Here is a 14,109-nt window from a genome sequence, read left to right as displayed (position 1 = left end):
CCTTCTGTTACTACTTCACAAAAGCATAGTTCAACCCATCCTCCTCTGCTGCTTCCCCTGCCTCCCTCATATGCTGTCAACCCTCTCCAAGAACAGACTTGCACAAATCACACACAAGGCTGCCAAGATCATTAGCCTCCCAACCCCCAACCTCCCAGACCTCAACCGCACAGTCACTGCACACAGAGCACACACCATAGCACTTGACCCCGGTCACCCCCTCAACCCTCACTTTGTGCCCCTCCCATCTGGTTGCCGTTACAGGTTGCTGGCATGGAAGAGAGTGAAGTTCAGCAGGAGTTTTGTCCCCTCTGCCATAACCGAGCTGAACAGAACATCCAGACTGTGATGTGCCTGAGTTTGTTTGAGAATGGGCTGGTTTATGGATAAATAACAAGAGAGGAAAGTCTGTTTTTTACTAATTTTAACAGAATTCAACACCTACAACAATGTAGGTACTTAATGAGATTGATGCTAAAATCATACAGAAATCCAATGCTGCCATAAAACAGTAATTTCTCTGACTCGCAGCACAGACCAAAATAGTCTTATGCAGCTGCAGGTATTAAAGAGAGTACAGTAGCTAGCTTGGTAGAAAAGCCTTAGCAGATGGAGATGTTTGACAAAATTGTACCAACCTGAAGCTATGCAGCAATGCCTTAGGGCAAATATACTGCTACATACTATACTATACACCAGAAGTTAAAGTACAGTATGTGAGAGCCTCGCGGCTTTGTACACATCCATGAAGATGAGCTGTGGTTGAGCCCTCTGCTGACGTATCACATTCCCCAGACTGTCAAAGCAGCAACATTACACCTTCACTATAAAGAGAAGGGATTAAAACTCAGGTTTGATGAGAAAGCAAATCACGGAAAGGATTTTTTTTTAAACTGCAGGAAAAGTAGGACAGATTATGTCCAATATCTAAGCCTCTGCTGACATGAAACTCCTGTCAAGTTAAAAGAAGGAGCCATAATGGCAGGATGAGTGTCAGCAGCCATCTTTACTTAGTGTTGATCTGCCTCAGCTTATCTTTGCTATATAATGCTTTTAACAGTGAAGTAGTGAACAGAAAAAGCACTGTTTTAATATATATTTCCCATGTTTAGAGCTTTTAATCTAAAATACTATAACATACCTATAACAGCACAGAATACCCTTGAAACACTCGACTGTATACTGGCTGTCTACTGGAATCAAATACAGCTGCTGCATAAAGTATAGCGTACTCCAGTCTAAATCAACAAAATGCACTCAACAAAACCAACAAATGCCTTTCCAATTACAGAGACCTCCAGGAGACACAGACACCCACGGGAACGCTGTCTGATGTGGCAGAGACTGATTTAGAATAGAGAAAGCCCTCGGCACCACCATGTAAAGCACACCCGTGGCTGGCTCTGTGATGAGTTTACCTGGAGGGTTGCTTGGCTGAACACAGGGCAGCGGAGTGCCAGGAAGAGGGGTGACGCTGGCAGACTCCTGTTGCCCCGTCAGGGCAGGATAAAGGGGTAGGACACCCAGGGCCTTGCCCAGCATACGAGGCCCCAGGCTCAGCACGCGAACCTTCACATCCCGGTAGCAGTGGTTGATCATGCGCAGGTGGACGTTCACCCGGGTGGTGATACGGATCAGACACTTCACCATGGCTGCAGCATGCACTTGTTTATCCTGTCCTTATGGTCCCTGTCCCGGAGTCCAGGCCACAGTCTCGCTGTGTGTGTGTGTGTGTGTGTGTGTGTGTGTGTGTGTGTGTTAGGTCGAAGGGTTCTTAGTTGTGGTTTGCAGAGAGGAGTGTGTGAGGTAAAACGGTGTGTTTCTGCAGCAGCGCTACAATCGTCAGCATTGGCCTGGCCTGCTTTGGCCCCACCCAGGCCAGTGACATACATGGAATAGAAGACCCAGGTTATTTTCAGCTGGGGTATTAATACCACTGTAAGACACCCAGTCAGCACACTCAGGGGGTGGGAAGCTCTTATGGCTCTCTTGAACCTGCAGTAAAGGACCCTCAATATACACACCTGCTTCTGACCTCTATTTATCTCAGTGTACAAAGACTTATAGCATGTACTTGAAAGTCAGGACCAAAGGGTCTCACTGCTGGATGTACCCAGAGCCGGGCAGGACAGTACACCTGCTGTGTCCATGTCACTAATAGAGGAAGGGAGGCCACCTGTTCTGGGCCAAGAGCCTGCAGGTGGGCTGAAGAAGTGACTTTAGCTGCCACTGTGTTAGCACGACAAATACACAATGGCTCAAACACACACAGGCCTGCATTGAAATGGAGAAGGCTGACTGACGCACACACCTGCAACATACCCCACCAGCACTGTAAGCATGAACCAGGCCAAATGGCTCGTATTACAGCATGTGCGTGTGTGTGTGTGAGTGTAGGCACAACTGTGTTTTCTCAGGAAGGGGAGGAGTTCTCAAATAAGACTAATGGGCCTCTGATCCATTTAAAATTCAGCATTCACCATTAATATATCTGGAGAAGTGGAACTGCTTGGACAAATTTCTGTGGATGAGGGTGGGCATTAACAATACCACACTCTCTGTAGAACACAAACTGTCCTGTGAAAACACATTTTGCCCCCAGCACGTCCATGGCTGGTAAAGGATCTGTTGCTTGCTTATGCCTGGTGAAGCATGACGCTGAAGCTCAGTTCTTACCCTCCATGATGGATATGTGCACAGCTCTCCGACGCGTGCGCGGTACACTGCTGAGGCGAGGCCCGTGGGTGATGGATGGACAACTTCTGCTGGGCACGAGGCCAGCCCTGCAGACACACACACAGACACAGATGCACACACATCACTGCACAGGGAGACAGCTACGAGTGGAGGTAACTGTAGCCAGTAGGTGCTGCTGATAAAATGACATCTACAGTAGCTTGGTGCCTAAGGAAATGGAAGAAAAATAAAGAAAAATCTGAATGAGAACATTCTGACCTCTCCTGAGTTTACAACTCTACCTGTGTATTTCTGGAGGTTCGCGTTTGATTTTGGCACTCTGCTCCATCACCTCTTTTGCCACTCGTCCACTGTTATAAAGCACAGAGATGATGCTCAGGATGAGTTGTACATACACACACACATGCACAAACACACATAACCAGGCACCCTAGTGTCACCCAATGCCATGAAAGCCATCACTGCAGTGGATGAGTACAGTACATGAGCATCATGATTGAATTAACATGGTGAATTCAGCTTTGTGTCACTGAATTACCACCAGTCAGACAAATGCACACAGACTTGCAGGCAAAAATATCAAAACAATGATCATGGTTTGCCCTTCAACTGTAAACTCAGTAATCAATGAACTGGGCTTGTGATTTCACTCCATATACAGTCTCCATATACAAATATTATCAGACATTTTTAAAGCAAAACTGCTTTCCATCCATTTTGACCATTCAATGATCCAGTTTTCTCCTTAAAGGGGCAGATGGTCCAAATTAAATTTTCTCATATACCTCAAGCTGTATCTGGCTGCAGATTTTCAGTTTTAACTGTTCAGGCTTTGAGATATCTGTGTCCTTCCACCACTATAATACGGCTATTTCATTAGCATAAAGTAGCTCCACTGAAAATGATTCAAAGCTAGGTTTGTGAACTGTTCAGAGAAACCAGGATATTGTTTCTGCAAACCCATGTCGCTGTTAAAAGTTGTAAATGTATTTTTTCAATGCAGAGTACTAGAAATTGAATTGAATTCACCCACAAAGGCAAGGAATCTCAAAATCTGCTCAAACAGAACAATAAAAAGACATCCATGTGCTGGATACCACTAAAGTGAGACATCTTTTTTTCTATCATTTGGGTGAGCTTATCCTTTAATAAAGGACAACACTACAGACAAGGCTCAGACAAGGTGATCCTCATGTGATCAAGTCCCCTTCATTCCCCTCTCTGTGTCCCCTATCTCGTGGGGTGTCAGTCCAATCTTCTGGGCAACAATAGGCTGACGTTACAGCACAGAAGGCTGGGAGGCCATGTCTTCTGGGAACACCTGTCTCTGCTTCCAGCTGTCTTTTTTTCCCCTTCCCAGTGTCCTCCCCTCCCTTTCATCAGTCATACTGTCTTGCTGTGTACTCTACCTGTAACGGAAACGGCTGCCCTTGAAGAACAGGTTGCTGCTGGACACAGTGCGAACCTGACTTGACTTCTCAAGCCTGACGGAAGAAGAAAAAAAGAGAAAAATGAAGCTGCACAAAACAGAAGGACAAGTGCTACTGGTATGAACTTATAAACAATTCTCCACCATTTGTCACAAGAATATAATCTTTGCTTTTTGAATCCCAGAACAAAGCAGAAACTAGGATCAAATACCCTGCAATTAAATTATGCATGTCCTCTCCTCACACTATAGGCACTGCACCCTCGACATGGTTCCATACAGTATTCAATATGTTTACATTGTCACGGTAAGTGAGACATTAATGTTTAATCTCTCATTTTGCTTTCAAGGGATACGCATGCTGCTCTGAAAGACATGTAATCTTTGAGTCCTTCTGCCTTTTACATCCCCAGACATCTAATAGCAGTAAGATCTTCAAAAGCGTTAGGCTGATGAAGTATTATCTGCCACTTCAGAGAGTCATCAAAAGGTCACAACATATTAACTCCATCGATGCTCTGCCCTTCCCATGCTCCCTTTCTTTCTCTCTTTCCATCTGCTAACCCCCACATGCTCTCTTCATCACCTGAGCCATCAGCCCGACTTATTATTACACCACTCCCGGGCCTCTGAGCTCTCTGGCTGCTTGTTTTTTTTAATCACCTTTTTTGAGCAGGAGAGAGCAGAGGGGACCTGCACTATTATTCACAGCTGAGACGGGGGGCCATATCTCAGAGGGAGCGCTGAAGTGCTTGCAGTCTCGTGCCAGTGCACACTCATTCACTAAAGGTCAGAGGCAACTCACACCTCATTTTCCCGCTGACAAACATCCTGGAGGAAAGGGCTTTTAAGGACACCAAGGTGCCGTGACGGTAACCTTTCCGACAGCGCTCAAGGATGCAGAGTAGGTAACTAAATCACGACAGTGCACTTAACGGGGAATAAGAAAGACACTGAAAGACATTTGTGGACTCACTTATAGAAAGCTTGGTTCTCCACTCCACACTTCCAAAGGTGCTTGCATGCCTCTGGTGTGGGCGCAAAGTATGTCAGGATGATCTTTTCGTCCTGCACGTTGAAAATAAGAGACCGTGCAGGAAAATATAACAAACTGAGACAGAAAAGCCCCTCTGTAGCACATTAGAACATGTCCTTCTGAGTTTTTTTCCCCCATGTCCAACAATTGATGCTCTCACCTCCTTCTGATTTGCATATACATGGAACGTCTTGCCTTCGAACTTCAGTTTGGTCACCTCGTTCCTGTCCAGGAAGAGAGCGCGGCAACAGTTACACATGCGTTCAGCAAACAGAAACGGAAAGCCACAGCTTCTTTAAAAATTCATGACAAAACACTCTGAGATCACATAAACAGTCACGGAGCTCCATGTTTGGCTGACAAAACAAATAAGGGATAATATTCCCTGCAGACAGGGAATTGAGAAGTGGGGGGGGGGGGGGGAGTGCTGCTGAGGGCAAACAAATAAATCCAGAATAAATACAGCAAACATAATATTAAGTCTGTCTTCATTATTGTAACAGGGACATCAGTTAAAAGCACACAGACACAAAGACAAATTTACATAGAAACGCTTCATGTTTGAAACATTTTCATTGTGTGTACAGCAGCTAAATCCAAATCAGTCGGCATCTACCACAAGCAGGGGCTGCTGGGTTTAAGCTACTGTCCTGGTCTAGCTGGTGTAATTAGCCATCTGTGCCCATGCTAGCCGTCAGCTCCGTGGACTGTGACTATACAAGCAGCTGTAGTGCAGAGCACCCTGCATGCAGCACTGGTGCAACCAAGGTTGAAAGTTTTGCAGCAGAGGCCATAAAAATGCTGCAAAAGCCTGTTACCGTCTCTAAAAACCACCAAAAGTAGTGCAGTTAATCACATAAACAGGCATGTTTCCGGCAAGGAACATTAATGTTGCATAAAGGGCACCAACCAAACCCTGACAAGATATGTTTCATTTCATCAAATCAAGAAAAATGAAGGCCTGCAGTAAAGAGTTTGTCTATTTACATCCTGCAAGTACTCGAGGAGTGTTCTGTCTTTGGCTCACATCAGGAGAACGCTGCACATTTGGCTCACCATTTGAGAAAATGAACTCTCTTGTTTCCCTGAAGCACCACAAAACCAAATGGTGTGAAGGCGAGGAAGGCTGGGTTCCCAGACACATCCTGAAAGACAGTTTCAAAGCAGAACACACTTAAACACAATTTAAACAGGAACCAGACACAATGTTTTACAAAATGCTTGCGATTAAAAAAAAAGAAAAAGGCACGGCAGCGCTTGAAAAACCTTGCATGGATGCGGATCAACACCATATGTCTCCAGCATCTGGGCTTTCTGCAGGAAATTCCGCTCTGATGTTTCAGGTGTCTGTCCACTGGGGGAGAGCAACAACACACCGAACATCTGTGTCAGTCCACCAGAAGCATCAACAATGCAACACAAAAAAGGCAAAACACCTCTGAGAGAGGCACAAACAAATTCATTTCCTCTAATGTGATACATTAATTACGAGGGACTGAAATGAGCAGATGGAGGTCAGACCTAAACTCCATCAAACATGCACAGGATCAAGCCCAGGTAAAGAAAATATGGGATAATATATTTAAACAAAAGTTATTGTTTCCCTCAGTTTCAACATTCACTGTCAGCACTCAACTGTCTACTTGGTGGTGAGGAAAGAAGAAGCCACTAGGGGGCAGCAGAGCCTCATGCTGTTCCCACAGCATCAAAATTGGACTTAGCTGAAGCCATTCTGCCCTATTGTGTCTCACAGCACATCATTAAACAGACATCTTTTACTTTTTCATGCTCAACTTTATTTAACAAATGCAAGATAACACAGAGGCACCTTCACATTAGAAATGATAAAACGCTTCAGTGTGTGGAACACTTCATCTGCTCCAGTCTGTGGGAGTGGTGTGTGTCTGTGCCTACATGTGTGTGTGTGTGCATGTCTGATCACTTTCATTATTATTCTCTGCTGCTCTTCCAGTTGAAGCTGGACCCATCGCTAATGACTATAATAAAGGGCAGGCTATAAGCTCAAGATCATCTGACCTGAGTTATTTGAGTGGATGGTAGAGGAGAGCATGCTTTTGCTCAAATGAGCGACAATAATCTGTCTGGCCAACCTAATACAGACCAACGGTGCCTCATTACTGCAGTCAATTACATAAATGTCAGGGGGAGTCTGCTGTTTGTTCAGCCTGTGTGAGTACAGGTAAGTGAAAACAAGAGAAAGACTGATGGTGCAGCTTTATGTTCTTGCTCTTACATCAGCTCTGTCTTGTGTATGTCTGCAATCCGGCGCTCCAGCTTCTCCGAATGTTTCGGGAAGAACTGGAATTTGGAGCTGTAACCTTCAGGATGCTTCCCGGGGTCATAATCACCGATCTCAGCTGAAGGATGGATCGGGGGAACAAAAAAAAAAAAAAAAGTTAAATGTTAAACACATTCATGCAACATTCAGAGCAAAAATGAAAGTTGAAAATGACGTCTATGCAGTTTTGGGCACAGGCTGAACATGCCCAGGATTATTTGCGTTCCTTCATGCCATGCTGCACTGCCTCGGATGACCCTGATGCTGGTTTCTCTCTGCAAGGAGGAGCTGACCAGGCAGCCCATCTTTAATTCATCAGCCCCTCCTCCTGAGGACATGCCTCTCCTCAAACACAGAGCTCTCTGTGATGCTAGCTGCACCACCGTATCTCACGTATGTTTGTTTATTCCTGTATTTGTGTGTGATGAGAGCACGATAAGATGTCAGATAACAGCTTCAAAGACTTTAGAAATGAGCATGATTTCTCCTTTCAAGCCGCTAAACGAATCATCACAAAGTACAGAATAACCTTTCACTTTGTGCCAGTTGTAGAATCAATATCAGTGTGGAAAATCACATCCGATGAGCGTGAAATGCTTATTATGTAGACCGTGTTGTGTGTGAATAAATAAAAAACGCTGAGGAACATTTTACTGTACATTCTCCCTCTATCAGCTAATTCAACTTCTTTCCACATAAAAATCTATTTGCTTGGCTGGCGGCGTTCATCAGACTGCTGAACTACAGGGCACAAGAAAACAGAGGTCGCGAACACAGCGCGAAGCGGAGAGTGGTGTAAGTCATTTCCATCTGTCACCTTCCATTACCTTGAAGGATGTGGGCAGCCAGCACGGCCGCATCGGAGGTTTTACACAGGAGCCGACCGTGGTAGAGGTCTCGCTTAATTTGCAGGAAGACAAGATATCTACAAAGAAAAGAACAAAAAAAAAACATGTCAGACAGCCTGAGAGGCCTGCTTATAAGAATACTGATGATAGTCACCAGTATGTTCCCCATCCTGTTACATTTCTATGAAAACATAGAGGGATTAACACAATAAGAGCAAGCAGAGCAGGAGCAGCTAAACAACAAACCTGATAAACCTCAAAGACTGGTGGGTTCACATTCCCTGTGGGTGGTTTGAATATTTCTTTTTGAAATGAGGGTTTTGTTTTGGGGGGAGAGAGGAGGAAAGGAAGGCCCCGAGGGAGAAGCTGCGACTGATACCGTGCCTCTCTTAAAGCCTCCAGCCTAGTTTCAGACTCAACCAATCAGCTCCTCGAGCATGAAACATCTGAAGCGAATATCGTGATGGTGATGATGATGACAATTATTATTATAATATCATTATTAGAGGCAAGAACAACACATTCAGTGAGATTATTAGAAATCATCTTTTACAAAGCCCACAACCAGGAAATAAGACATTCATCTCATTGTTTTCCACCATCAGCCGGGCAGACCTGCTGTCTTCTATCTAGGCCATTTCCACATAGGCTAATAACGCTTCCTGAGTGGAGAGCCACATTAAAGAGCTGCTTACGTTTCCCATGTTGTTCACTCTGCACTGCAGCAGGTTCAACAGACCCTCCTGGGGGTGTGACGAGTATAATACATGGGTAATGATTCAACAGCCATTTCAGTGCTGATGGCTGTTGATGTTTTGCTTGTATTAAAAAACGTCTGTACAATACAAACATGAGCTCACAGACATGATATGCTGTCACGTTATATCACCTTTACAGTAAATGAGTTCCTAAATGTCAGTTGAGAAAAACAATGTGCACCTGGAAAGCATGTTTTAACTTGAACTCAAACAGCTGTTGAGCTGACCCTGGCACAGTTATATTGATGTTTTTTAAAATGTGCATTTTCCCCAGTGAATGACTAAAAATGTCTTAATTCCTTTTATTTCTATTTTATTTTCTCCCTTCAGGTTCCTTTTTTTGTATGTCAAACGGATCTCCTCACAGGTGTACAGGTGTGCAGGTGTAACTGTTTTTCAGTGGATCACACACATGCTGTTATACATTCTCTGATGAGGGCTTCAAAGCTGACAAGCATCAGCATTACATTACGTGCTCCTGTCTGCTCCTCCAAACTGGGAACATGCTGACTGCCATCTACTGTAGGTAACAGACTGATTCTGCAGTGGTTCCTCATCCAACCTCACTTAAAAAAAAAGCAAACTATCCCTCTGATGTTATGAGTGACAACTGTGTTTTTCCTATTATGTCCAGCCAAAATGTCTTTTGTGATGAAGGCCTATGCTAACAAAGGCATCGCTGTATTTGATGGTTTTTGGTGCCTTTCTAAAATATTCCTGCACAATATGATGAGAGGGAGCACAACCTTTGTTATACAGACTGGCATGTGGAAAGTGATTCGTGTTTAATACTGGGCCTCCTGAAAAAAAGCACTGAGCGACTTCAGCTCATTGAAAACTCTGCGGCTCAGCTATTAACCAGAACCAAAAGGACAGGGCATGTTAGACCAGTTCTGCACTGGCTTCCTGTATCATTTGGAATTGATTTTTAAGGTCCTCCTCCTTGTATACAAAGCCCTTAATGGACTACGACCAAGATAGATCGCTAATGGCCTTGTTTATTATTTGCCATCAGGAACACTGTGATCATCTGCTGTTGGTTTATTGGTTTCCAGAAACAGTAAAAAAAAAATAAATCAGGGATGCAGCCTTTGTCCATGATGCCCCAAACTCTGGAACAAACTACCTACAGATATCAGGGGAGCAGCTCACTGAACATTTTCAAAAGAAAGGTAAAAACTCATCTCTTCACTTTAGCCTTTAACTAACCAGCTATTGGTTCCTGATGCAGGTCTGAAACTTGTGTGCTTTGCCTCATGCTTATGCACTGCTGCACTGCTTTTAAAATGTATTTTACTTGATTTTATGCATTCTGTGTAACCTATTTAACCTATATTTTCTTTTTTTTGGCTTTTGGCTCAATGCATCCCTGTTCTCCTCTATTTTTAACCTGCATTTTAATACTTTGTGTGGAGTCCAACAGACTGCACGATGCATTCTAAAAGTCCCTGAAGCAGGAAGTGATGAGTTTGATGTTATCAGATGAGTATCATTGATGAGTTAGATGTTATTTTGTTTGTTTTTGTTTATTTTTTGGTGCAGTGGGTGTGTGGCACCTCTGAATAAAGACTAAACTGAATGGGTCTTGTATGTGATTGATGATATACCTCTTCCTCCCTCTGTGGTCTGCCCTCCACTGCCATCATCATGTATCACTCTCTCCTCCTCCTCCTCCTCCTCATCCCCACACCCCAGCCTTTTATTCTCCCTCCTTCTCCTTTCCACTCTCAATCAGCACCCTTTGCCCCCGATCTTCTCTGGCCACCCTGCTCATTATGTGCACCCTACACGTGGTGCACATTTCATCTCATTACACCTAGGACAGCGACCAGCTTCGACTCCATCTAGTCAGTAAACTGCATGCACACATATACCAGCTGGCTACTCTCAGCATTATCTGGAGGCAATGTTCACTCTTAGATTTAATTTGTCACTTTCACCTTCCTGCAAAATAATTTGAGAAAACTATTATGACAGGACCCCATTTAGGAAGAATTACCATGGAGAAAATGTGTGCATTTACACAGAAAAATCTGGCACAATGTTGCTTTTAATGCTGCACCCATTATTTTTCAGAGACTAAGCTACTAGGGAAGGCTTTTACAGTCCCCTTTGCCTCACAACTCCTGCTGAAAACTAGGTTCTGTGTAATATTTATAATAATGTTTTAGACAGTAAAGTACTCAGGCATTTTAATTATGAAGGCCCATAAATAATGTTTTGGAAAGAGACACGTTTGGTCTGTTTAAAAATTTTAGAGCACAATCTGTACTACAGGCAAATCAGAAAAACACAAGGTCCTCGCACAGCTGCTTTTCACTGGTTTCAAATGATGAAAAATGTGCTCCTCCTCCTCACTGTTAAACTGAAACAAAGGTACGCTGTAGCTGTGGAGTCCTTATCAACTCATCTCTAGTGAGAGCAACAATAGGAGGTCGTACCGTGTGATTTCCTCCTTGAGAGCAGCAGGCTCGGGAGGGTAGAACTTGACTCTCAGACACATGGTGAATGGAGGCTGAGCTGCAGGAAACAAACACAGAACATTTATGAAATCCTTTCGTTTCAAAGATCAAACAATCAACAGGACATCAGCAACTAGCCCACTGATATCCCTTTACTCCCTAATTTATCATGAGTTGAAGCCGACTATCATGTTACACCGTGCCATTATCTATTGGCGGTGTATTTATGGCACATATTTATGCATATTTATTTTATTTTTAGGGTGCCTATGTAACATCTGGCTGGGAACAACAGATGTAATTAAGCCTTTTAGGCTAACGTTCTGGTGATCAATGCATCATCCCCATCAAATAAACGACTGAAATAAATCTAAAAATATATGAAACTAGTGATTTTTCAGTATAGAGTAATCAGATTTTTACTTTTGAACAATGGTTAACTTTAGATCTTATTTTACGGTAACAGTTAGAAAACCCCAAATCCTGCATTCAAAATAATTTATTAGTAAACATGCAAAAAAAATTAAGTACTTACTATGGAGAAACACCCCCTGCAAGTGTTTTATTACTATAGAGTATATTAAATTACTATTATTTTCACAACTGCAATTACAGTATTTGTAAGCAACCGCTAATGTTGTAGTTGGTGGAGCCAATCTGAACTTGTTTATATAAAGTTGGGTAAATAAATCAATAACAATGCATCATGGAAGTTTTGTGTGAAAAAAAAAAAGGAAAAAAGCATATGTGCCTCTTAAATGTAGTCAGCAAAAGTGTTAAGTAGCATAAAATGGAAATGTTCAAGTAAAGAGCAAGAACCTCAATACTGCACACTCGTTAATATTTCAGTAAATTGGTTACATTTCACTGTTTTGAGAAGCTGAACCAGCAAATGTTTCGTGTTTTCATGGGATAAATGACTTAAATGATTAATCAACTGTCTGTTTGTGCTGTTTAATGTTTTAGTTATGCATCAAATATATATTGAGTCATTCGGTAACATCAGTGCAGACATTGTGTTGAGGATGAAGGATTTAATCGTCGAGCTTCCTAGATTTTAAACATGAACTCAAAATACTTACACTTCATTTGCTTTGAGATTGATTTTGTGAACTCCAACCAGTGCTGCATTAGAAAGAAAAACAGATGAAGGCAAATGATTCAATGTCACAAAAATATCCTGTCTGAGTTATCCACACATCAAATCATTCGGCTGACACTTTGAACATCTGTCGCCATGATGCTCAGCTGTTACTACTGACAGTTTGGTGGGAAAACCTGTTCGTGCCACATATGGTGCTACAACAGCACGAGTGGAGCAATATAGCATCGCTTCTAAAGAATTTGTAGGATGAAGGTACGACAGCAGAGGTCTGTTTGTTAGAGCATGACGGCTGATTAGACAACAGGTTTTGACTGCTGCTGCTGGAGGTGACAGTCGTACAGGCTCTGCGTGTCTACGAGCAGATTGGGATCCTTCATTCTCTCTGGGAGCATATTCTGTCCAGCTTTCTCCCAGGTTGCCTTCTCGCCAACCCAACCCACCCACAGCAACAACCACCAAAATAGTCCTGAGTGACAGCATAGGAAATGCAGCATCAGCAGGACTTGGCTCTTGTCTGCAGGACTACAACATGATCTGTGAACACGTGAATACTTCATGAATCAAGCAGTGCTTCGCTACATGCCACACAGCAGACGAGCCCGATGGAACTACCGTCAGTCTGCAAGGCGGCGTGAATAAGAGAAAGTGAAGAACACAACTTTTCACTCTGGACCACAGTCTCACTCTCTTTCTTCCAACTAAATCAAATCCAATCCATTTTTAAAAGCATAGCCACACGTGATTTTTATATGGACATGAAGCAACGCTGTCATATGTGTGTGTGAAGTCATTCTGAGTTCAAATTCAACCACTTCTGCTGTTCAAACATCGCATGCAGTGGATGCAACAAGACTGATTTCAAACTAGTGATTTCATTCAAAGTTCAGTTTACTGGTCTTACAACAAGAGCAGAAATGATTTCAACAATTTAGGAAATACCTTTTTTTTCTTTATTTGCAGAGAGTTAGTTGAATTAGGAAGCTTTTAACTTAGCTCAGCATAAAGACTGGAGGCAAGGAGAAGTAGCTAGTCCTCTTAGTCCTCTGCTAGACTCTCTTAAAAGTTAAAAAAAAAAAAAGCTCACTGACATGCTGTATCTCCTTTGTTAAAGGTCCAGTGTGTCAGACTTTGTGGGATTTGTCAGCAGAATGTGGCAGAAATGGAAAATAAAATTCCAAAATATGTTTTTATTAGTGTATAGTCGCCTCAATAAGAACTGCTGTGATTTCATTACTTTAGAATGAGCTCTTTATATCTTCACAAGGCGCGGGTCCTCTTCCACAGAGCCATGTTGCACCGCCATGTTTCTACAGTAGCCCAGAGCAGACAAACCAAAAAGTGGCTTTAGAGAGCGCTTTTCACCTTTTTTGCAACTTTTGTGGCCTCACCACTAGATGGCACTAAACCCTACACACTGGTCCTTTAAATCCTTAGACAAACAGACATGTAAAAGCAACAGTTTGTGGTTTTAGAGG

At 43.0% G+C, this 14,109-nt stretch overlaps 1 protein-coding gene across 2 annotated transcripts in view; it reads right to left on the bottom strand.

The window, feature by feature from the left end:
* LOC139337258 (FERM domain-containing protein 5) overlaps positions 1–14,109 on the bottom strand; it is a 65,615-nt gene that overhangs the window by 7,272 nt on the left and 44,234 nt on the right. The window contains exons 3-13 of one of the 2 annotated variants that reach the window (XM_070971770.1): positions 12,612–12,654; positions 11,509–11,587; positions 8,289–8,386; positions 7,417–7,540; positions 6,429–6,516; positions 6,219–6,307; positions 5,323–5,386; positions 5,103–5,194; positions 4,107–4,181; positions 2,979–3,047; positions 2,677–2,783 (exon numbers count right to left, since the gene is read on the bottom strand). In XM_070971770.1, coding sequence (XP_070827871.1) covers positions 2,677–2,783; positions 2,979–3,047; positions 4,107–4,181; positions 5,103–5,194; positions 5,323–5,386; positions 6,219–6,307; positions 6,429–6,516; positions 7,417–7,540; positions 8,289–8,386; positions 11,509–11,587; positions 12,612–12,654 — 928 coding nt within the window. The remainder of the gene's footprint in view (positions 1–2,676; positions 2,784–2,978; positions 3,048–4,106; positions 4,182–5,102; positions 5,195–5,322; positions 5,387–6,218; positions 6,308–6,428; positions 6,517–7,416; positions 7,541–8,288; positions 8,387–11,508; positions 11,588–12,611; positions 12,655–14,109) is intronic. The other variant, XM_070971771.1, reaches the window with a different exon arrangement.

This window comes from Chaetodon trifascialis, chromosome 10, assembly GCF_039877785.1.
Source record: "Chaetodon trifascialis isolate fChaTrf1 chromosome 10, fChaTrf1.hap1, whole genome shotgun sequence".
NCBI lineage: Eukaryota > Metazoa > Chordata > Actinopteri > Chaetodontiformes > Chaetodontidae > Chaetodon > Chaetodon trifascialis.
Note: the sequence above shows the minus strand (reverse complement) of the source record. Positions and strands in the feature narration are given on the sequence as shown.